This window comes from Heteronotia binoei, chromosome 18 (genome assembly GCF_032191835.1).
Source record: "Heteronotia binoei isolate CCM8104 ecotype False Entrance Well chromosome 18, APGP_CSIRO_Hbin_v1, whole genome shotgun sequence".
NCBI classification, from domain to species: domain Eukaryota; kingdom Metazoa; phylum Chordata; class Lepidosauria; order Squamata; family Gekkonidae; genus Heteronotia; species Heteronotia binoei.
The window spans coordinates 41,454,598-41,480,296 of record NC_083240.1 but is presented as its reverse complement, the minus strand read 5'-3'; the positions used below and the strand labels follow the sequence as shown (position 1 = coordinate 41,480,296).

The following is a 25,699-nucleotide window of genomic DNA, read 5'->3' as shown; positions in this document are numbered from 1 at the left end:
TGCTTAGCTTCCAAGACCTGACAAGACTGATCTAGCTCGGGCCACTCAGGTCAAGGTGTTCACACAATTACCAAGCTGTAAATATTCCATGTATCCTGAGGCAGCAGGGCAGCACGTAGCCTATTACCAATGCATGCAACATAAACACATACATAGTAAGGTGGTGATTTCCATGACACACCCAGCCCTTTTTTGGGGGGGTGGGGGGGTGGAAATGCTGAGATTGTTTCTCAGGAGAGGGGCTGTGGAGGCTCAACGGCACAGCATCTGCACAAGGTCCCTGGTTCAATCCTTGGCATCTCCATTTCAAAGAATCAGATGGTAGCCGCTGGAGAGATCCTGGAGAGCCACTGACAGCCAGAGTGGACAAATACTGACCAGACATACCAACCGCCTGACCAGGAGTGGCCAAACATAAGAGCCACACAGAATAAATGTCAGATGTTTGAGAGCCCCAAGACATGAACATCAGATGTTGGAGAGAGGGAGGGAGAAAGGAAAAAAGGAAGGGAAGGAGGGAAATGTGGAAAGAAAGCAACTTTAACTTTAAATGCATTCTCCAGGCTGCCAGTTGGTTCGGCTTGGTGAAGGGATTTAAAGAGACTAGCCGGCTGACGGGGCTTCAAGACCCACGTGATATGTTTGGCTGCCCCCAGGTTTGACTCAATATGAAGCAGCTTTGTGAGTTAACCACATCCAATGTAGGTATTTCTGTAGGTTAAGTGGACTTCCCAAGAGTACTGGGATTATTAAAAAAAAACTTTTCATATTACAAAAAAAAAATGATAACCTCCTCCCACCCCCAATCCTGATGACAACTCAGCGTACTCTAGAAGGCACAGAATGCCAAGAGAAACTGAGAATTGGTTAAAAGCTGAAAAAGAGGAAGTGATTGGAGGGGGGGGGAGGACACAGGTCTGCTTGAGCGATTGAGTTTATTGTATTATTATGGAGAGGGAGATTTGAGTCACGTGTGTTCTATTGCTTACCCCCATTAGACCTTGCAGTTCTCAACTCCCCATATGACCCCCCCCCCCGGGCTCTGAGGTCTGCTGCTCAACATCTTCTCATAGTCCCTGGTCCTAAGGATGCCCAGCTGGCTTCAACAAGGGCCAGGGACTTTTTGGTCCAGGCCCCTATCTGGTGGATCTATCCGCTGGAGATCTGGGCCTTGCAGAACTTATCAAGGTTTTGTGGGGCCTGTAAGATGGAGCTCTTCCACCAGGCTTTTCATTAAACCAGCGGGCGTCCTCTGAAAGTCATCACTTCCCCCAACATTTCACCATTATGGTGTTATGCTATGCTACTAGCCATCAGCCGCACGCCAGTTACTGCCTATGTTTGTAAGGTTGTTATACTGAGCTGCTCCTGTTCAGTAATGCCTGTTTTTATGGCATTGTTTTAACTCTGTTGTTTTATGGTTGTGAGCCGCCCTGAGCCCCATTGTGGGATAGGGCAGGGTATAAATCTAAAAATTAAATTAAATTAAACTAATTTTATGCCTTCACGCTAACCGCATTACAAACTATATTGTGGAAAACTGGGATGAATTTTTTTAATTTTTTTTTTTAAGTGGCTGGGGGTTAGCGGGCAAGGAAAGGAATCAGTGTCCTCCTCTCACTTCTCCGCTAGAAATCATGCCCTTTTGCTCTGTTTTGCAAACACGATGCGGTGCCCGAGCAGTGATACGTGGGAGACCTTCCTTTTAGACAATGTCTGTGTGTTCCCAGGCTGCTCTCATGTAAATCAAAATGCAGTTGCGTGTCTGAGTAGAGCCGGCTCCTCAACACACAATGCCAGTGCCTAGGAATTCGAAAGACTTCTCACCGCTGGAAAACAGGATGAACTGTGGAGAAAATCAGCCCTCGGGATAATTTCCCGTTGCTCACAAGTTGCTGCTCATTCACGGAATAATCTCCTTTTTGTTATTTATCAGATTTTAGCTGCAGGTCCCCCCTACTTTAATGATAAAACGACTTTTGTATTTCCCACGATGACCTGAACGCAAACTAAAGGCAGAAAGAACAGAGCGAGTTCCATGAAATCCTACCCTTTAGAAGCTGTTTCAGGGATACACAGAGGATGATAACCAGACAGGGAAAGTTCATCCCTGTTAAGCTTGTAACACTACCCTAAGGGGAGGTTGGCAGTTGAAGTGTTATCACACTTGGTGCCTCTTAGCTCGCAAGTTGTCATTTATCTGTTTATCAACTGACTTCTGCAATATGGTCTTGGGGGTAAAACAAAGACACCTAAAGTGACAGAGTTAATTGGCCCTCATTACCACGGCAGCTCACCCGCAGGGCTCTGAGGGGAGCGTGAAGACTGAATGCTTTGCTTACATTTGACAAGGACCAAAGTCACTTGCAAGCAACGAAGGGGGAGGGGGGCACAGCTTGCAACCACTAAGCACAAAAATAACTGCGCACTCCTCAGAAAACATCACTAGCTGCTACCTGGCTTTGGACTTCATTTTCATGTGGTACACTGCAGAGAATACACTATGAGAGTTGAACCAAGGAGACCCGAGTCTGGATCCATGCTCAGCCATGAAGGTCATTGGGCAACTCTAGACCATTCTCAGCCAAATCCATGGCCAGTTTGGTGTAGTGGTTTGGAAAGGCAGTTTGGCATGGTTAAGTGCGTGGACTCTTATCTGGGAGAACCAGGTTTGATTCCCCACTCCTCCACATGCAGCTGCTGATGTGACCTTGTAAGCCACTTAGAGACTTTGAGTGAAGGCCAGGGTATAAATCCAATCTCTTCTTTTCTTCTGGTGCCCAACCATTTTTTTGAAAGGGGCAGATGGGGTGTTTGCCTGACAAGGCTTCTGATTGGCCACTGTAGATTTCATTGCCTGTGCAAGTGTATTTTTTTAATTGCTTTGCAAACAGCTGGCAACACTGCACAAGGATCTTCACTGTGTGACTGAAAGTAATAGCTCCGCCTCCAAAGGCAGCCATTTTGTGGTTGCCCCCATCATACTGTGTAAGAGTTCAAAAAGGCTGGAGGTTTTAAAAGATTCCCAGGTCATCTCTTCACCATCCTGCTTGAGGCAGTTTACAAGAATGTAATTAATTATCAATAATAAAGACCACAAGCTGTTAAAAAAGCCATGAGACATAAAAATAGCATAAAACAGATATTAAACCAGAAGTAGATCGTAAAACTGATAGACACTAAACCCTTTTTTTAAAGCCTGTGTAAAAAGATATGTTTTGGCCTAGCACCCAACAGGAAGTAAAATGTGTTAGGCAAGCCTCAAGAGGGAGGCTGTTCAAAAAGCAAGGTGCCACCACAGAAAATGCCCTGTCTCTAGTTGCTACCTACCTGACCTCTGAATGCAAGGGCACAAATGGCAGGACTTGAGAGGCAGATGTTAACTGGAGGGTGGACAATTGAAAGCATGTGCTTTATGTAACAAAGGAAAACACTCCTCTCCTATTAATGGGAGAGCATGTGGCCACCTCTAAGAAGAACAGCTGGATCTGAGAGTCAAGTTCAAGACTCAACTCTGCCATGAACTCACTGAACAGCCTCAAGCAAACCAGTGTTCTCTCAGCCTTGGCCACTCCCCTCCTAAATATGCAAAATGAGAATAATTATGCTGATTTACCTGACAAGGTGGTTGTAAAGATAATGGAGATATTGCAAATAAAGCACTTTAAAGTGCTACATAAATGTTAATATGTTATTTCCTATCTGTGTAGAATCTGCTTAGTAATATCCATATTTTCTTCAGAGTCAAATATTTCCTTGAAAACTTGGCCAGGTTTAAGGATCTGGAACTTAAGAGTTCCACGCCTGCTTTCCAAGAGTAACCACACAGTTTACAGCCCATTTAAACTAGATTTCTTACGTTTGGGTAGATTTATTTGTTTATTAAAACACCTTTCCTCATGGTTCAAGTTGGCACTTTTTTGGCTCTAATCACCAGGTCTACAAGTATTCTTGGGCTTCCAGCTTCATTCTGTCCAGTGTAGTTTGCCTTGCCATATTTGACACTAGGTAAGAATCGCAGCGGTGGTAAAAATCTGTCCGGGCATCCTGTGCTTGGAGCAGCTACACAGGACAATGAAAGTTAAGATGTCCAAGAGAGCAGCACGTAGACACATTCCACATGGTGGAAGAGCATCTGTTCTGCACACTATATGTCCCCAGTTCAAACCCTGGCATCTCTCGTTAAAAGAATCTCAGGTGTTGTTGGAAAAGACCTTTCTCTGTCTGAGAGCTGGCAGAGCCACTGCTTGGCAAGCCAGACTAACGTGAACTACATAAACCAGTGGTCTGACTCTGCATAAAGCAGCTTCATATAGCAGGCAGGGCTTACAGTCCCAGATGCAACCCCCAGTAAAATGAACTCAGGTAGCTGGGGGCTGTAAGAGCCCCATGGCGCAGAGTGGTAAAGCTGCAATACTGCAGTCTGAGCTCTCTGCTCACGACCTGAGTTCGATCCCAGCAGAAGCTGGGTTCAGGTAGCTGGCTCCAGGTTGACTCAACCTTTCATCCTTCCGAGGTCAGTAAAATGAGTACCCAGCTTGTTGGGGGGAAAGTGTAGATGACTGGGGAAGGCAATGGCAAACCACCCCGTAAAAAGTCTGCCGTGAAAACGTTGTGATGCGACGTCATCCCAGAGTCGGAAACGACTGGTGCTTGCACCTTTACCTTTAGCTGGGGGTTGGGGAAAGTGACCTGTTTTCTATTTGTGGCCTTAAAGAGCTCCTGATAATCAGGAGGCGGCAACACTGGCTAGAAGGACCAATGGTATGAAGCAACTTCATAGATGTTCACACAGAACCTCTCACCTGTGCTCATGGGTTTCTTCAGAAACGCAAGCCCTTTTAGATGCTGATACGTCACTTAAAGCGTTTGCCAATCACCTGAATGCCATTCCTAATGTACAGAGTAACCTTTTTGTTTGGGACAGGGGAGGGGTGTTACGGGAAATTCTAACTATATTTGTATAGGTATTTCTAACATTCCAGACATGCACAAGTCTCTTGTTTTGTTCAGCCCCATTTTTCAAAACATCACATAAAAACATTAATCCATTCTGTGAAACAAGAAGACAATGAAGTAGCTGGTTTTTTAAAAGCAAACTACTCACATCTTTTGCTTCTAGCAACTCTACGCATTTTTCATTCTTGTTGCTACAACCAGATACTTTTGGGTGAACACAGGAATGGTCTCTGCTGGACAGAATTGTCATACGGGTGCTGGAATATGCCGTCCTCCTCAGTTCTCTAGTGATCTGAGCAATCTGCTTATGTGTTCGTGTTCCAAAAAATATCTTGGGGATAAACGGCTTTCCAGCATTTTCTGTTTTCTTTGCCTCAACTCCAGCTTTGGCATTTTCCTCCGTAGAACATGAACACTGAGTGCAGGAGCTGAACGGCTGTAACTGAAGTAGGGAGAATTCATAAAGAAAGCAAATGATACAGAAACAAACAAAAAGCCATTTATTTTTTCCTTGAGACAAGTCCCCCCCCCCCCCCCCGCAAACACAAATCTTTAATTTTTTAAAAAAATGGAGATCTCATTCAAGCATTCAATTTCAAAAGAGGGGAAAAAATCACTGATGTTTTCAGAGAATAAAGGATTAAAAGGACAGAGTCTCCTTTCCCTACTTAAACTCAGTACTACACAGCCGTCAAAAAGGGTATCACTTCAGAAATAAGCTTTAGACGATCTCAGTCAAAATTGTCTGTGAAACAGCATTTATCAATATTTTTAAAATTAAAGGATATGAGTTATGATACGGGAGAGTTGGTAAGGCAGATATAAAAGCCTTCAAAAACTCAGAGAAAACATGCTAGTCAGAATATAACAAAGGAATTTTTATAACTTCCATCACGTTCGGCACACAAATCAACTACCTTCTGTAGAGCAGCCAGAACCCAGAAAAGTTCCAACACTTTATTTTTTATTTAAAGTGCTACCACAATGCCATATTAAATCTTCACTCTTTTATAAACAAAACAAAACAGTTAGCAAGACATATTACAGCAGGGAAATCAGGTAAAAAAAGTTGTGAGCAAATACATTCAAGTCCTCCACTGAAAAATGCTTGCCAGCACTACATCCGAAATACCCAAGAACTGCGCATCAAGCTAGACCTGAAATTAGGAGATTTGTGAATGGATCTTCCCAGCGATTTCAAAAGGCAAACAGCAGATGCAACGGGGTCCTGATTCAGGCTCCAGTGCAGGAGGAGAAGGCATTTAACCCTTCCATCCCCACATAGTTGTCAGTCAAACCTGTTCCCATCCCAGACTTGAGAGGGTGCCTGCCTTTTTTCAATTCCAGGGCTAAAAAGAGGGAAGGGTAATATCCTATTCGGCTCCTTAAAAGACTGAGCTATAGCTTTTCCTTCTTGTTAGAGGCCCGATACCTCTCAGCGCTCTGAACTGAAAGCAGTTCATCTGACCAAAGATGAACACAGGCGATGCTGACAATACTTTCCTCACCTGATGACAGTGAAGCACCTGCTAAAATGTTTCCTTGTAATCCATCCCAAGGGTTCAGTTAAGCATTTTATGTATCATACATTAAAAGACAAGCACATGGACATTTGAGATCTGGTTCCTTTATGCTACAAACTAAAGGACACTTGATTGGTTTTTATAAAAATATATGCCATAAGGTGGTACTGATTCTAGAAGGGTAGCTGTGTTAGTTTGTTGCACAACATCAGCAAAAGAATGCACCCTGAAGTCTAACAAAATTATGAGGGGTGACTATCCCCCCTTGTTTTCTGCTCTTCCTCCTTCCCAGTCTTCCTCCCAACAGCTCTGCAACATTTGACTAACACAAAACGAATCCTGGATAAAATTCGCTGTGCAGTAACAGGATAACTTGGCTTCCTTTGTTCCGCTCTAATTACTTTGTCACTAAGGAACTCTCAACACTTGCACACTTACGTAGAAGCCTGCTATAAGATTTTAATTAGGAGAAAGCAGATATTTAAGAGGGAAAGGGGGATCGGAAAGCTGTGAAAACAGCTCCCAATCTGCACTGCAGCAAAAAATAGCACTCAAATTTTTTTTACATTAAAATAATGGCACGACGACACAGGGATCCAAAGCCAGTATTCTTGTTAGCTTCAAGAATATTTGTGTAGCCCTCCTCTTAATTGTAATCAGTAAGATTATCCTGCATAAGCAAACGCTAAGTCACTGTGCGTGTTATGCCACAATACCAGGGATCAACTGTCTCTTGGCCTCCACTCCGTGGAAAAGCGGATTCAAGTTACCCTCGGTCCCACTCAAGCTTGTCCACCATTAAATATTACAATACATGATAGAATGGAAGTAAATGCGACCCTTCAAGAGCTGTCACTCACTGGGATAAAAGGTTCAATGACGTGCCAAATAAACAGGCCGTCAAAGGAGATAAAGTTACCAGCCGCACTAGAATTGTTACATTCCTCTCTCAGGTTGCCAGTAACAGCAGATTTCATTACGGTGTGCTGCCACATTAAATAGCCAGTTGCAAATATCCTGCCTTCTATATTGAATAATTACTTATTCACCAAAAGGATAAAAGGAAGAGTTATGAATGGAGCTTTTGTCAGCGGTAAAGCAGGAAACAGCTGATGCGCGGTGTACATTACATACGCAGCAACAACAGCCTCAGTTTATAGTCGCAGCAAAAAACTGGAATTTGGATAATATCGTGGTATTTGTGCCCATGCTCCATTTTGCCTTTTGGAAAAGGAAAAAAGGGGGGTGGGAAAGAAAATCAGTGAAGATAACATTTATCAAAATAAGGGACTTGACCTGGGAGGACCTGTAATGTGGAAGACACAGCTATGGAACTCAATAAGTGATCTAGGGCCAGCTATAATCTCTCAGCCTAACCTACCTTCTAGGGGTATTGTGAGGGTAAAATGGAGACACGGAGAACAGCATATACTTTATCTTTGGATGTAGGGCAGGATAAAAATGCAACAAACGGATAAAAACTGAGCAGCACTCCCAATTTACAAGTGGTATGTTTTATGCCATGTTAATTCAGGTGTCTTTCTCCAAGAGATTATGCAAAATCATTAGTTTAGCATACCAGTGATAGCATCTTGCCTAAAGAAAACTAATATTAGCGTGCGCTACTCATCAACTGGTTCTATCGAACTATCTAGTACTGCTCATACAGTCACCACCTTAAGCAAAAGTGAGAACAAAAAATTATTTTAAAAGACCTTACTCAGTATTATTTCTCTTATATCTTATTATTGCATCTATGAATTTTGCCAATGAGAGGGCAACATAATCATTTGTATCTGATAGTAGCCATGACACCTCGGCTCGCACATTTAGCAATTCTGTATTTTTAAGTAAAGGGGTGACTAAATTAGCCCTCAACTCATTGAATATAGGGCACTCCATAATCATACACTTGATAGTTTCGATTGTATCATATAAGCATCTGCATGTTCATTAGAGTATGATACGCTATTATATCTGCCCTCCAAAACCGCCAAAGGAAGAGTGTTCATTCTTGCCAAAGTAAAAACTCTTCTTAGATTTGGGAATATCAACTGATAAAAATATTCTGGCAGTTGTATCGGGAGGGCAATTATCAAATGGACCAACTAGTTTTGTAATAGCGTCACATGTGGGGTGGCATATGGCGGTAGCATCACTTGTGGATGTGGAGTAGACCTCCCTCAAAGTGGTCTATCAGAAAGATCTAGCACCACTTCCACTGCATGCCTTTCTTGTTTCCGGGAGTGCAACTGAATGGCCCCAGGTCTTGTCTCTGAGCTGGCACCAACATGCACCTTGGCAAGCCAGATTTGTCTTGGGGCCTTCAAGTTGTTTGCGCCTGTATCAGACAAATAAACCACACCAAAACTACGGGTCATGAAACTATCATCCAGTAAAAATCCTTAGAAAATTTAATTATTACACTATGAAGAACATGAATGTCCTCCACAGCCAGATTTTAGTATTCTTTTTTAAAACCCATTTGGCATTAACTTGTCTTTCTGGAAGGTATATAAAATATAAAATAGAGAGAGCAAAAGCTGAGCATTTTTTTTAAAAATACAGTATTTTACAGGTGGCCTTAAAACGTTTTTCTTAAAAGGTTTGAAATTGGTATAATACTACCTTTAATAAGTACTTCACCCTCTACTGCAGCTTTAAAAATGTTACCTTTTACTAAAAAACCAACATAAGGAAAGTAGTAAACTGGGGCTGATTTTATAGTAACCAGTAAAATAGTATAGAACCGCTCTGCAGTAGTCATAACATTTCTCAAAGCCACAGACGCCACCAGCAAAAAACTAAAACCTTTAAGAAGGTGTGGGCCTAACTTGGGGTAGGAGAGAGAGAAATATATGAAAAACAGTTACAATTATAACTTTAGCAATTGAGGTCTGTTTTATTTAAGTTATTAGGCAGGAATTTCTCCCTTTAAACTTTTTTTTTCTTGCAGAAATCAGTCTTTTACAAACACAGCCTTTGAGGACAAAAGTTATATGCGTTTTAAGGTACACTAAAATAAAGAGCATATTACATTAAAAAAATTAACTGAAGCACAGAGCTGCCTCCCATTCATAATTTTTAATGGAAAGTTTGTACTTTGGGATTTGTGTCCATAATGTGTGGAAAGGTTATAATCAGAGTTTGCCCACGTTTTCTGGCAAGCCAGACTAACACCTTTGTTTGAGCACTGCCGTGTCCAGCTTAAGCAACAGATTTAGAAAAACGGGGTTTTTCTAGCCAGTGAAGAGCAGTAGCTAATGAAGTCAATTAGTATGAGCTTGCTGAAAAATAATTCATATTGTTGGGAGGTTTTGTTAATGTCCTAATTCTTAAAACAGAAACTGCTATGTAGATTAAAAAACACGTCTGAGACATGCTTTTGCTTTCCTAAATTAAAACTGGTAACATACTTCGCTGTGACACTTGAAAACATTAAGTGTTCGTAGAGTTGAAGTCTTCTGTTTCTCTATAATCAGGAGTGAGTTAATGATTCACAGACAGCCAACAGCAGTAGCAGTAGAATTGCATACCTACAACGAAGGCTCACTGGAAGAAAATAAGGCCAGAAGGAGGACTTGTGGGTATACTCCCATGTGGCTATGTACCCACAAGAGTCTTTTACTTACTTCTTATGATTCACTATCACTTCCCTCATTGCCCTGTGAATTACTGGGGCTTTAGGCATTAGCAATTTCCAACTCTGTATTTAATAATTAAAGCAAAACAATATTACAAGATACACAATTGCACTTGGCAGCATTAAACCTCTTGACATTTTCCTTCGGCCCTACTGATGCAATGAACTGATGGACTATCCACACTTTGCCAGGATAAAACAGACAAACACAACCGAGATGAGACTTCCTGTAAAGAAAACAGAAAGGAAGAAAAGTATTTTCTACCCTTCTAAGAAGTGGTGCGGGGTAAACTAGAGTAAAAAAAAAAGCAAAACAACCCCCCCCCCCCAATTATTTTAGTTTTCCCCAGCTCTAACAATCTCATAATCTCAAAAAAAAAAAAAAGTAGTTTTGGAGGGTAGGAATGTTGAATTTGAATCCTCAGACCAGAAAGAAGAAAATGTCTTTTGTAGGGCAGGAAGATCCTGTAAATGAGGAGAATTAAAGGCTATTGCAAAACAAGGCTAAAAATCGAGGCCTCTCGATTGCAGCCGGTCTCCATCCTGGGATCTGCACGTGTTGCAGAAAGGAATGCCCATTCGGCTGCACTGTGAACGGCTGCAAACTTTCTGTATAACGGCTAAATGAAAGACGGTGCATGGCAATTTTAGCCTATCTACTGCTCCTATCTGGGAAGTCATTTCAGGTTTCTGGGATAGGGTTGGGATTAGATAATTGTGGGGAGGGAGAGATGGAGAGACAAGATTCACAGCGAAGTGCAAATGACTGTGCCTGGATACATTCAAGATTGTTAAAATCAATGTGGTTTAGAATCTCATATTTAGGGAGTGGAATAATTTCACATAATTCAGAATAGTTGAGGAGGGAAAGGGCTATGCACAATTCCTCATGAATTCAGGCTAACGCAAATAATAACTGCTGTCTCTGATCAGCTCAGTCTCTTAGCTCTACTGAAATCAATTTTGTGTGAATTTGTCCAAGTCAGCTTAATTAAGTACACCTGATAATTATGAGCAGTTTTTGCGTTATGCTTGGCTTCCCAGTATGTGAAGACAAAACAGCAAAAAGTTGCAACTTTAATTCTACTTTTGACTTAAAATTCTCACCCACCCCCACACACTATTTTTCTAGATCTCCCAAAAAAACTGAGTATTCAAGTACTAAAGAAGCTTTAGGAACCAACTCACTTCTAAGGAAAAAAATAAAATATTATTTCAAGAATTTCAAAACACACACAAACACGCTTACAGCCAGCATTTCCCAAGCATGTTAACCAGTACAACTTTATGAAGCTGCCTAGGAAATTTAATGCAGAATTGTTTCAGGGCATGCTCTAACTTTGGTCTGGGTAATAAAAAAAAGCCACCTACAAAGTGCTTGGCTTATGCATCCACTTTAGTGTTGTAATAAAAGAAAGATGTTAGTGTATGGGGCCAACAAGAAGAGTGGTTTCAGAACAATCTGTCCGTAAGGTTCTCCCCTCTTCCCCCGTGGGACCACGCTGTTGCCAACTCAGCAGAAGCTATTAGCGGACCACCAAAAGGCTGACAGGAGCCCAAGGGTTGGCCCTGCTGTTAGCAGGGTAAGGTCACCACCCCCCCCCCACAGGCAACACATTCTGGAATACCATTACAAGGCATGAAAAGTGTTAAGTTTATTACCACATCTTTCCCACCATGGGAGCCACCAGTCATATTTTTGCCCAACTATTTGGGTCTATCTGTAGACTGATTTAGTAGACCCTTCCAGACACAGAGAAGCCCCGTGGCGCAGAGCGGTAAAGCTGCAGTACCGCAGTCCAAGCTCTCTGCTCACGACCTGAGTTCGATCCCGGCGGAAGCTGGGTTCAGGTAGCCGAGGTTGACTCAGCCTTCCATCCTTCCAAGGTTGGTAAAATGTGTCCCCAGCTTGCTGGGGGGGGGGGGAGTGTAGATGACTGGGGAAGGCAATGGCAAACCACCCCGCCGTAAAAAGTCTGCTGTGAAAACATTATGATGTGACGTCACCCCAGAGTCGGAAACGACTTCTTTCAACTTTTTTCCCCAGACACAGATGCTCTGATCTTGGCCTCTCACTGGCCAGAGATCACTGCTGACATGCAGGCAGAGCTCCGCCTCACATCCCCCAGGGGGACATGCCCCTCTGTAGGCTTGATGGTGGGCCCCTTCGCTAGTGTCATGGCCAAAGGAAACCAGCCTTCCATTTACTGTCAGTGCTGCTTGTTACAGGAAACGAGGGAGGGGCCAAAACTAGCTGTTTCTTGTATAAGATTATTATGATTTGTTATCTGATCCCATAACATTTTATCCAATCCTCTTTGTTGTTTTAGTGTCTTGGGTGCGAGGAGCAGTTTGCTGTATTTATTGTTATCTGCCTTGAATTTGGCAGCATTCAAGTAAACAAAATAATAAATAGATCTGCCAAAGTTTAATCCTCAATGCCAACCGCAAGAGTGACATTCATGAAGAAGCCCCCCCCACACACACTGTGGAACTGTCATTTAAAAATGGGATGGAAATATAGCTGACCAAATTACGACTTATTTGCAGTCTGGTTAGTATACTGAATGTAGAGACCCTTGATATTTTAAAACAGGCTAAAATTCTCCTTATCATTCTCTCGTAACCAATGTTCCTTCTAAGCTGCAGTCTTGTGAGGAAAAATTCTACTTTGTGAGCTACTGATATTAAAGTTGTGAGCTACTGCATAAATTATTGTGCTCTGGGGCCATTTTTCCTGAGCTGAGACAAAAAATGCGTGAGCTGGAGGCTAAAAATCTGTGAGCTCGCTCATGCTCACTCAGCTTAGAGGGAACACTGCTTGTGACCCCCGTTTTTGTAGCATATGACTCCTACCATCAGAACCAGAAGTTAGTGGGGTCACAAAGTTATGGGGCCCAACTCCCATATGGAAGTTCAACAACTGAGAACCAAAGCTGCCCTTTTGGCCAATTAGTGATGTGGAGACGGGCCAGGTCTGAGGATGGGTAAGAGTGTGGTCCAAAGTTTCCCAAAAAGATACAAAGAATTCTGCAGGAGTCTCCTCATCTTATACGCCTTGCTCTCTTTTGCTTCCCAGGATAGTTAATAGAATGAGTCGTTGAAAGGTTCCCTAAAAATTAGAAGACATTAGCAGGAAGAAGAAAAACAAAGAACAGAATTAAAGGCCATGCCCCCAGAGAGGAAATAAAATTGCCAGGATTTTTGCCCAATCTTATTCCATCTTGAGAAACATTCATGTAACCATAGTGGTGCAACACTAGAGCTGCCAAATGGAGATCTTCCCCGCCGCCAGCAACGGCAGTCTCCCAAGCAGCTGACGGGCGATCAGAAGGAAAACATTTGAGTGTGGATAGATTTCATGGTCGATGCAGTACTGTAGCCGCCTCTGTTCCAAAGCACAGGGTTGCCCGAGATAAGCTGGTTTAGGAGGTCAACGATTATAAAGGCGCAGAAATGAAACATCAGAAATGGAAAGCAAAATTGAATCCAAAATAAGGCTAAACAAACAGCAGGGTTATGATCCTTGACATAAGACGCGATAAGAGCTCCCATGATATCCCCCATCTACATATCACTGGAAACAAAGCCGGCTTGGTGGCAAATGCCTACTGTGCGAAATCTCACACAAGTGCACCCTGCCAAGATAACTGAAGTGGCATTGTTGAAACTTTTCAACTCTTCTTTCCTCCACCGCATCTCCTCCCCCCTCACCAAACCTTCTTTCTTTAAAAAAGGCGGTAGTCTTCAGCTTCTTGATTAAACTGCACAAAGCAGCTGTTTATCCACTTACAGTCACCAGCAGGTGAACCCGATTCAATATTTATCACCGGCTTTCACAGATCACCGCTAACCAAGCAAACGTTTTAATTAAGCTAGAGCTTGCTTCAAAGAGCTCATTCAGGACGTCAATCAGCCGAGGGAAGGGATCGGATACGGTGTCAGGTGAGAGGGTGTAATACAAATCCGCAACTTTCTTCATCCCATCGGTGGTAAGTTAGCCTGTCCGAGAGCCCACACTCTGATTGTAACAGACCGCCAGTCTCCTGGAATGTGTAACTGAAGTCACTCAAACCCTATTGTGAAGGTTGTAAGCAATATGTTAAACTGCAGTGGGCTCGCACATTAAGACAGATCCTTTTCACAGCTGTTCCTTGATACTCCAAGTGTTTGTTACACTACTCTCCATTTACTGTTTACTTTCTTTACCTAGTGTAAGTGGGGGATTCCTTAACACAGCTACCCCACTTCTTTTTAAAAAAAGAAAAGAAAAAGTATGTGCTTTAGCAGAATTAATCAAGAGACTACCTCAGAGCCAGTTTGGTGCAGAATTAATCAAGAGACTACCTCAGAGCCAGTTTGGAGAGCCAGTTTGGTGTAGTGGTTAAGTGTGCGGACTCTTATCTGGGAGAACCGGGTTTGATTCCCCACTCCTCCACTTGCAGCTGCTGGAATGGCCTTGGGTCAGCCATAGCCCTGGCAGAGGTTGTCCTTGAAAGGGCAGCTGCTGTGAGAGCCCTCTCCAGCCCCACCCACCTCACAGGGTGTCTGTTGTGGGGGAGGAAGGCAAAGGAGATTGTGAGCCGCTCTGAGACTCTTCGGAGTGGAGGGCGGGATATAAATCCAATATCTTCTTCTTCTTCTTCAATGGTAGCGCTTCCCTCCGTTTTATAAACCAGTACTGGAATTCCGAATGAGGTCTTGTTCCCCTAACCCTGATGAAGGAGGATGCTGAGAACAACCCAAGTGTTTTAATGTAAGCTGTAGCATCTGCGGAAGAACACAAAAACACACAGCTACCCATCAGAGGGGCTGCGTTTCTACTGAAGCTGAACTCCTGGAGAATATCAGCGGAGGCTACCAAAGCCAAGAACTCTGTTTGGAAGTTCCCTCACTTCACAACAAATTTCACCTGGGAGACCAGGAAGGCTATCCATACTGGGCTTCTTCTAAAACCTCAAAAGAAATCTTTTCCAAAGGAACATAGCATGCCCCCCACCCCCCAGATAATGCCTTTATTCTATAAATCAGGGGTGTCAAACATGCTGCTCAGGGGACGAATCAGGCCCTTGGAGGGCTCCTATCAGGCCCCCAAGCAACTGGCTGTCATCTGCTTCCTTCTCCCTCTCTTTTGTTTCCGTCTGCATAACAGCTTGCTTTGCCAGGCTTGCTCAATAGCACAGGAGCTACAGAGCAAAACCTGTATTTTCTCCATTGGCTGAGGCTCCTCCCTTGAGGGAGGGAGAGAGGCAGAGCTTGCTTTGTTAGGCTCTCTCAATCGCACAGCAGAGCTACTGAGCCAAGCCTCTCTCTTCCTTCTATTAGCTGAGGCTCCTCCCCCTCCTAGTCCCCTGGGGAAGGAAGGAAAGAGCCAGGAAAGAGCCAGCGTTTCCATTGCCCACGCTGAATCCTATGGGAGAAATAAAAAGAAAGCACCTTTAAGACCAACAAGTGCTAATGTTGAAGTATGTTTTATTTTAAGATTTTTTTTAAAAAAAACCGTTTAATTGTTTTTGTGTCCTTTATAAAGTTTATGTTTCTGCTACCTAATCTTTAATAGAACACACATGACCCAGCTCAACGTGGCCCGACCTGATAAGGTCTCATTTATGTCAAATCTGGCCCTCATCACAAATGAGTTCAACACCCCTTTTTGAGATGGGGCTCCATCACACTGCTTTGAAGAAAAGTGCTGTCCAGGAAATTATTTCTAAGGAAAAGAGGAGAGGAAAAGTCTATGGAGTCTCTGTCGTTACAAGAACAAATGGCTACAAACTGGCCCATTGTGTACTGAGACTGGAAACTGGAAAGGTTCTAATAGCCTGCTCAACCCTGGGAACAGAAACCTAATAAGTTTCAGGAGAGAGCACATACCTCGTTTATAGAGCAGCAAAAGAGAGCCTTTTGCACAGTGCAACACAGCATGGCACTGCCCCAAAGAGCTTACAATCTAAAGTTTTGAGACATGGGAGATCAGAAAGGAAACAGGCTGAGGTGAGAATAAACAGAGGGGGAGTCACATTCTGTCCAATTAGATGTGCTCAAGTTGAAACATGCAACACTGGAATTCTTGGACTGGAACGCCTAACATGTCACTTGGCCTTAAAAAGCACTGAGGAAGCATGGCTTTTAACTCCCCCTCTTCAAAATCCCATTTGCTACGTCAGCCCCCCTCCCCTCCCCAGTTGTTTAAGTTTCAGCAGGGGGGAAAACAGAGACACATAATAATCCATAATGTGCCTGTCTTTTTCCCTATTGCAGCCTAAAAAGGGGGGGGGGTTGCAAATATTTGATCAGGGAAACAGCAAACTCCCCTTTCCCCAGCCTTGCTCTATACTTATCCACACACAACTAAATTATACATCAAGAATTCCAATTTTGAAGACTAGCTTTTAATCTCTGTACTGGTTCCAAAGAGCCAGTAGGGTGTAGTGGTTAAGTGTGCGGACTCTTATCTGGCAGAACCGGGTTTGATTCCCCACTCCTCCACTTGCACCTGCTGGAATGGCCTTGGGTCAGCCATAGCTCTCATAGGAGTTGTCCTTGAAAGGGGCAGCTGCTGTGAGAGCTCTCTCAGCCCCACCCACCTCACAGGGTGTCTGTTGTGGGGAGAGAAGATACAAGTGATTGTAAGCCGCTCTGTGTCTCTGATTCAGAGAGAAGGGCAGGGTATAAAGCTGCAGTCTTCTTCTTCCAAAAGGGGTATGTTGGCACTAGGAAGGACTGAGGGATTGGGAAGTCTGATGCTGCTGCAGTTCTAATAAAATGTATCACGGAAAGAGTCAAAGTGGGCTTTGCTCATATTCACAGTCTGGCTGACTGCCATACTTCAGGATGGGAAAGCTTTTGGATCACAAATGAGCCGTCTTTCGATCCTGAGTTTCTTTTTTTTTTCTTTGCTCTGGAGCAGGCAAGTAGCTTGTGAGTCTGGGAGCTCCTCAATTTGATGGCCAAAACATGCTCTGTGCGAAACTGTCCTTGGACGACAGCTCAGGAGCTGCCATTAGTGCAGAACACAGATGCTTCGATTTGAGACAGAGTCAACTGCAGAGAACATGCTGTGCCGGTGGTGAAAAGACCTCCTGGAGAACCAGATAGTTATTCAAAACTCCTATCTAAAGATTCCAGGGACACCTTAAAAAATTTAGAACAGGGCAATAAAAAACACATCTTCAAAACAGTTCTCTAGCAGGAAGCATCTAGAGTTCCAACCTCAACATTTAAAAAAAAAAAAAGGTAAAACAAAACAAAATTGATAAAATTACAGCCAGCCAAGGCAAACAACAAAAAAAAAGCGGGATTAGTTTCTACAAGTTGGTTTAACCTTTTAAAGCTCTAAATGGCTCGGATCCAGCAGTCACGGGGAAAACCAATGCCGCCTCTTAAATATCCCTTTTGACATAGATTCAGGATCTATTCATCTACTGCTGGGTCAGTACAGCAGCTAGTTCTGTGTAGACTGATCCTACATTTCTTCAGTGACAACTGGAAGAGACCACTGGAAGCCACACTGGTCCAAAGCAAAATCCAAAAACAAGAGCCATGCGGACCAGTCCCGTGTCTGCTAGCTGGCCCTGCCTAGCCCTTCCCGGTATGCTAGCCTGAAAGGGCTGTTCCATTTTGTTGCCTTAGGGTATTTGCTGCCACCACTGTCCCTCTCTGGGCTCTGGTTAGGGGTGGCAGCCTCCTAACCTCCCTCTGAATGTGCTAAGAACCCTTCTCGGGCCTTCCCATGGATTTTTGGGGCTACCCTGGAGAGTTGGCAACCAGCCACTGTGCCACTTCTCTCCTCCCTAGGGATTTCCCAACCCACCCCTAGCATTCCAAGTGGCTGGGGGAACTATGTGGCACAGAGGGACTCCACTTTAAACAAACAGAACATTTATTTAAAGTTTACAACTATTTACAGGCATTTTTTAAAAAGTGAACAGAAGAAACAAATCATAGCAGGGAAAACGCTTCTTCTCTCCCTAGTATAATACTTGCCCTAACTATATGACAAACAGGGCAGACACCTTACTTAGACTGTTGCAAGCCTGACCATACCTTCTTCAGACTGTTTCCATACTGCCTGACTGCCAGCTTTAACTCCAAGACTGAACTCAACTGACTGCCTGCCCACTTTTTAACCGAGGGTTTCCCGCCCAAAATCTATATCAAACGCAGTTCCTGCCCAGGAACTGGTCTACCTTCCTGCAGCATTCTGGGAGACAGGCCTCAAGGACTTCCCGTCTCTCTGGGAGGCTCCCCCCCCCCAAATAACTGATTCCAGACAGGAGGGGAGGGGGAAGGAGGAAGAGACTAGGCCAAAGCCTGCTTCCAGTTTGAGAGACTCCTCCAACCACTCCCAAACAGAGGCCTAAAATGGTGTTTCTCCACACTCTTTGTTAAGACCAACCAACAGACACAAAACAAGTGAAGACCTTCAGATTCTTCAAATACCAAGCAGGGTTGTGTAAGTGAAATGATCATGCAGGCCCACCTGAAGACGGCTGCAATGCTTCAGGCAGAAAATGCACAAATCTCTCCTTGCCTGGACATGCAAATGTTTTTTTTTAAGCTGTAACTTAATTAATTTAAGGTCTTTGCTTGGGACCTGGTGGGGCTTCATGAGAAGGATGACCCTACTGCTTCCCACACCAGCGTCACCTCTCCAGGTCACAATCACCCCTATGTGTAAGGCAGGACTTTTTGTAGCAGGAAGTCCTTTGCATATTAGGCCACACACCCCTGATGTAGCCCATCCTCCTAAAGCTTACAGTAGGCCCTGTACTAAGAGCGCTGTAGGCTATTGGAAGATGGCTACATCAGGGGTGTGTGGCCTAATATGCAAAGAAGTTCCTGCTACAAAAAAGGTCTTATGTAAGGGGGAAAAGAAAGTGGCCTGCCTCTCAAGGCTGTTGTGAGTGTAACAGGGGAGGAAAATGTTGCCATCAGCCCTACAACTGAAAAGATGGAGCATGATATTATCATTGACAGCACGGTCATAACGAATCAAGTACAAAGAGGACTGCCCATCGAAGAACAAAGGCCAATACAGAATAGTTAGGATACACCTGCATGCCACGAGGCCTGAGGATCAATGCTGGTCTGTTCCCAGATTTACAATCCTCTGGAGCATTCCAAATGTCTAGAGCAGGGGTGCCGAACTCATTTGTTATGAGGGCCGGATCTGACATAAATGAGACCTTGTCGAGCTGGGCCAGGCCGTATCAGGCCATGTGTGCACCTATTTAATATTAGGTAGCAGAGATATAAACTTTTTAAAGGACACGACTAAAGATTTTTTTTAAAAACACCTTAAAATACAGCATGCTTAACACATTAGCACTTGTTGGTCTTAAACGTGCTTTCTTTGCATTTTTCCCATGGGATCCAGGAAACTGGGCAAAGGAAGCTCTGGCTCTTTCCCTCCCTCCCCAGGGGACCAGGAGGGAGAGGAGCCTCAACCAATGGAGAAAATAGACGTTTTGTTCTGTAACTCCTGTGCGACTCAGCAACCCTTGAAAAGCAAGTTGAGATGCAGAAGGAAGCAAGAGACAGGGAGAAGGAAGCAGCCAAGAGCCAGTTGCTCAGGGGCTGATAGGAGCCCTCCGGGGGCCTGATTTGGCCCATGGCCACATGTTTGACACCCCTGGTCTAGAGTTTGCAGCACATCCCCACCCTCTTTGTGGGAGCATCTGTGGTCCACATAGGCTTATCAACAAAGGGGACAGGATAATACATTTTGTTCAGAGCTGCCCCTCTTCTCTCTGGATTCAGAGGTGCATGACAGAATTGGCCCTAATTTTAACAACCACCCAACATGGCCTCCTCTGCTTGAAACTCCCCAAGTGCGGAATTTGCAACTGTTTGCTATTGCTGCCAATCTCAGTGAGAAATACTAAACAGAAAGGGGATGAATAGAGAGCAAAGAATGAAAGAGGAGAAAGCAAACAGGGAAGAGTAACAGAGAATAGACTTATGTACTCCACTGAATGACTGATCAGAAGTGCTTTCTTACTGTTAATGCAGCAGTTTCACTCTCTTGAATTAATAAACATGTACAAATGAATTGATTTGTGCACCCCTAAGTAAGGTTCTTCTTCGAGTAACAGGTGAAAAAACAAAAGATCAGTTTCATTCTGTATTGTTAAAACAAGAAATGATTAAGAGGTTGAGAGTATTCTGAAATTACAGGGGGAAAGGTAAAGGTGCAAGCACCCTGTGCAAGCACCAATTGTTTCTGTCTCTGGGGTGATGTCGCATCACGATGTTTTCACAGCAGACTTTTTACAAGGTGGTCTGCCACTGCCTTCCCCAGTCATCTACACTCCCCCCCAGCAAGCTGGGTACTTTTTTTACCAACCTTGGAAGGATGGAAGGCTGAGTTAACCTGGAGCCGGCTACCTGAACCCATCTTCCGCCAGGATCGAACTCAGGTTGTGAGCAGAGTTTAAGACTGCAGTACTGCAGCTTTGTCACTCTGCATCATGGGGCTGCTCATTACATTACAGAAGCAAGTAGCAAAAAAAAATGCAGGACATGATAAAAAAAAAAGAGTTTGGCTGCAATTCATTAGCATCATCACCTTTATTTATAGCTCACCTTTCCCACTGTGACTCAAGGTGGATTACAATATAAAATTTTGATCAGAATTTTGATTTTATTGTATATCTGGCTTTTTTTTTTAAAAAAAAATTATGCTGTTTTAACTGTTGTTAGTCACCTTGAGCCCATTTGGGGAGGACGGGATACAGGGCTAGGAATGAAGAGCTAGAAAGCAATGCAACTCTAAGGCAACGAAGCAGTCAATGCACACAAGAACTGCCTAAGGCAAAAAAGCTCTCTACGGTTTTGCATACTGTAGTGAAAAAGGGCACTAGTAAAAAACACTGGTTGAACTGTAGTAAAATGTAAAGAACCATGTAATGAGCACTGCAACGCAATACAATAGAAGCAGCCTCTCAGACGGACCCCTTTATAGAAGTGCCCCCCCAAACATTTCTGTTTCGTGCATTTTGTGAAATAATAAAACGCTCCGTAGAGCCTTCCTGATAGGCTCGAGCAGGCAGGGATGCGACTCTGAAAAGCCACTTCGGGAATTTTAAATGATTTAGAAGAAGACGATTTGCAGATTTATACCCTGCCTTTCTCCCTGAATCAGAGACTCAAAGCTGCTAGAAAGCAATGCAACTCTAAGGCAACAAAGCAGTCAATGTACGCAAGAACTGGCTTATATGGTTGGTCTTTCGATGAAGGTCTACAAATTCTGAAAGTCCGCATAAACATAGTACAAAATCCAGGGCTTTTTTTTTTGTAGCAGGAACTCGTTTGCATATTAGGCCACACACGCCCGATGTAGCCAATCTTCCTGGCGCTTACAGGGCTCTTTGTACAGAGCCTACAGTAAACTTGGAGGATTGGCTACATCAGGGGTCTGTGGCCTAATATGCAAGGAGTTCCTGCTACAAAAAAAAGCCCTGCACTACTTGCCTTTGACTAGAAAGAATCACAGCTAGCTTTCTGTTTTCCTTTGCAGGCCATGGTTGTACCATGAGCAACAAACACAGGTACGTATTGACAACTGGAGCTGGTAGAAAAAAAAACACACTGAAGGCTAGGAGCTTCTGAACTTTTCTGAAAGTCAGCCAAAGTATGTGTGGCTGTGCTATTTTTATTGAACTTGTGCTGAAGTCTTGCCTTCCCCAGAAATGCCAATCACTACTTGCACACAATAGGTCCCCCTTTAAAACAGCCATCCTTTTAAGATAAAAGGTCAGGTTCAAGCAAAATGTTCAGTTCTTTTACTGTTAAATGTAAATGCAATTCCTTTAAAAAAAATGTAGATCTCCAGGTTCCCTGCTCTATCCCTTCCTCTGTCCCCTTCATACCCAAGCAATGCTTAGTGTCTACGGTAAACAATCTTCAGTTGTTCTGATGGAAATACATTCATTGTGGACTTCAGCTAAATACAATCTCTAAAACCAATATGCACAAACATAATGTCCGTGTGTGTGTTTGCATGTCCGTTCAAAAGGTTCCAGTTTCTGTAGTACAATGCTAGCATAAGGAAAACAAAAAAAATCCATTAAGGGACACATTGTCAACAAACACTGCGCAGGTAAAAGGCTCGGCTACTCTGCGCAATCAAAATATAACAAGAGGGAAGCATTCGCTCAAGCTGCTCGCCTTCCTCTCTTCTTTCAAGCTGCGAGGGGTGCTTGAGATTTCTCTTCCCAGAAGCTGCTCATTTCAAGGACAAAATGAGGTTAGCATCAGTGCCCAGAGGAAATGTTCGCAATATCTCTCTCTAAAGTTTTTAAAGGGATTTTTATATATATATGTGTGTGTGATCCTTGCCCAGTATCGACAATAAACATCCTTTGCAGATGTTTATTTACCAAAGCAGAAAGCATAGAAGCCAGAGAGAGAGAGAGAGAGAGATTCCTCCCAAAATACTGCAGCTAAGGACTGACTCAGGTCTTCCAAAAAATCAATACTGGCTTGCAGCCAAAAGTACAATTCATACACCTGTACTGGACTTATTTCATGCTTAATTTTTTAATATAATTTTTAAAATATACATTTAGGATAGAAGCTCATATGAAAACACCTACTCCAGGGGTGGCAAAGCTATGGCTCAGGAGCCACATGTGGCTCTTTCACACACATTCTGTGGCTCTTGAAGCCCCCACTGCCCCATTGGTTGGCTTGGAGAGGGCATTTCTCTCTTTAAATCACTTTGCCAAGCCAAGCCAGCTGGCAGTTTGGAGAACACATTTAAAGTTCCTTTCTTTCTACTCTCCCTCAATCTATTTTCCTTCCTTCCTTCCTTCCTTCCTTCCTTGTGGCTCTCCATCCTCTGACATTTATTCTATGTGGCTCTTGTGTTAAGCAACACCTATTTTGTTTCCTTGCCCCTTTCTTACCTCTTACACACACACTGCTTCACAGGCAAGGTTTCCCCAGTGCCATTCTCCCCTCCTGTGCTAAGAGACTCACCCCCATAATGGGGAAGAAGGAAAACCTTAGCGAACCTCTAAATTTCTTGGGCAGGCTAAGATTCTTTGGCAGGAAACCTGCCAATCGACCATTCATTTTAAAAATATTTTCTAACGATTTAAACTGTGGGGGAGGAGCATCCATTAGCAACAGGACTGGGGAGAGGGGATTTTCCCTATGAAGCTACCACTTGCCTAGCAATGGAAAGAAACAGGTCCCACAGAACGCCGCATTGGGAAAGCGGTGCAGGGAAAGGGTTAAACACAGGCAGACCAGGAGATTCAAGGATGCTACTGACACTGTCAAATTCTAATTCCTCTTCTAGTTTAGATCAAGTTTGAAATGGAGACTGAAACAGAACTGCCCAAAAAGGGCTCTTCTTATAAAAGCAATAGGACTGTAGTTTAAACATTCAAAAATGTAGGGTTTTTCTCCCACTGTATTGTTTATTGGGCAGATTATGTTGTTCTTATTCCACTGTTCTCCGATTCTGCAATCCAGTTTCATTGCACTGCTTGCTGCATAGGTTATGCCACCCTTTTATTGCACTGTTTTCTAATTCTGTCATCTGCCTCAAGTCTCATCAAGAAAGGCCGGCTGTAAACAAAGTACACAAACAAACACAATATTGAAAAGCAAGGGGGCCAAGTATATAAGTGACAGGGCTTAGGCTGTCCATAAAACCCCCTAGACTATTTTGATTTCAGAAGCTGGTCTATGGGTTCAAGAGGCCCAGAAACAGCTTGTACCACCCCATCTTCAGGCCTGCATAAGCTATCGACTTTAGACGGCTCATTGCGGGGCTTCATCTTCAAAACATCATCGGCCTAATTAAGTGCAATCTATTTGCTCTCATGTCTCCTGTAGTAGCATCCTGAAATAATTAAGCCCTTTATATCGAAGGAGATGAGTAAGAACGAGGTTATAATTAACTTTTTCATTAGTCCGCAATCACTTTAAACGGATTTTGAAACCCGAGTCTTGTGATCTTTCAAGTCTGGAAAAGGTAACAAGGCTAGCTTGTTATGTTGCATATTTTGCTTGCAGGTTGCTTAAAGTACAGTGTCCACAAAGAGGAATGTTGGCCCTGACCTTTGTGAAGTGTGCACATTAGAACAAGCGCCTTTAATGGAGCAGGCAGACCCCGCCCCCCCCACAACTGGGCTCACACAGACAACGGAAATGAGCAGTTAATCATGCCCCTTACAACTGGCCACAAACAGGTTCAAGGAAACTGTTGCGTAATTATTTAATTTTTCATCCTCTATTCTGGGTTTGCTCTCACAAGGAGGGGCAAGGGTTTATGGAGGCCACTCCAGCCCCAGGCTCAACAATATTAAATATTGTTCAGCCACAGATCTGGCTTTTGAGATTTCACAGGCATTTTTCACTTTTGAGCCTTTCCCCCTAGTTATGAGGGCTAGAAAATTACTTTTAAAGCACAAACAGGCCTTGTTTTGTAGCAGGAATTCCTTTGCATATTAGACCATACACCCCTGATGTAGCCAATCCTTCAAGAGCTTAAAGTAAGCCCTGCAATAAAAGCCCTGTAAGCTCTTGGAGGATTGGCTACATAAGAGGGGTGTGGCCTAATATGCAAAGAAGTTCCTGCTACAAAAAAAAAAAGCCCTGAGCACAAAAGATGCCTGGCTTGGTTCTCAGATAGTGAACACAGCAGCAATTCACAAGGACGCACCAGCCAAGGTTAAGCACTGAAGGAAGTGGGGTAGTATTTAAGAGGATGGGCACATCTGTGACCATCTAAAATGATCTGTGACTGGGGGAGGGGGCCTCCAAAGCAAAGGTGTATGGCACCACAAACAGAAGCAACCCTTATTTAACTGTATTTTACTTGATTTGGGCCTCTTCCTGGATCAAAAGCTGGGGTAGAAATGTATTTATTTATTTCATTTGTGCCCCACTATTCTCCCCAATGGTGGAGATCTCTACATCGACCTCTCCTCCATTTTATCTTCACAACAACCTTGTGAGGTAGGTTAGGCTGAGAGAGGATACCTGACCCAGGGTCACCAACCAAGCTTCCATGGCACGAGTGGGGATTCAGACCCAGGCAGGGGTGGAATTCTAGCAGGAGCTCCTTTGCATATTAGACCACACTCACCTGACGTAGCCAATCCTCCAAGACCTTACAAAAAAGAGCCTTGTAAACTCTTGGAGCATTGGCAACATCAGGGGTGTGTGGCCTAATATGCAAAGGAGCTCCTGCTAGAATTCCACTCCCTAGACCCGGGTCTTCTGGATACTAGGTCAACACTATCAACCATTATACCACACTGGCTCACAAAATCCAATAAACAAACACAGAGAATATCAGAAGTGCCATGCTCTCTGCTTTTTCTGACCTATTACCAGTACACACGCAACCTTGGATACAATCTGCAAACCAAACATTCCACCTTCACCATAAATACTTCTCATGTGTCCCTTGACATTGAGAATGAGTATAGCACAGTGACTAAGAATGGGAGCAGGGAAGACCCTGATTCAAATCTATCCTTTGCCACGGACCTGCAACCCCATTAGCAAGGGAAAACAACGCTGCCACACTCTTCAGGTTCACCACAACAGT

General features: G+C 43.6%; 1 protein-coding gene across 1 annotated transcript in view; it reads right to left on the bottom strand.

Annotated features, from left to right (window-relative positions):
• BRIP1 (BRCA1 interacting helicase 1) overlaps window positions 1–25,699 on the bottom strand; it is a 186,959-nt gene that overhangs the window by 138,137 nt on the left and 23,123 nt on the right. The window contains exon 7 of the mRNA XM_060259393.1: window positions 5,108–5,401. Within this exon, the coding sequence (XP_060115376.1) occupies window positions 5,108–5,401 (294 nt within the window). The remainder of the gene's footprint in view (window positions 1–5,107; window positions 5,402–25,699) is intronic.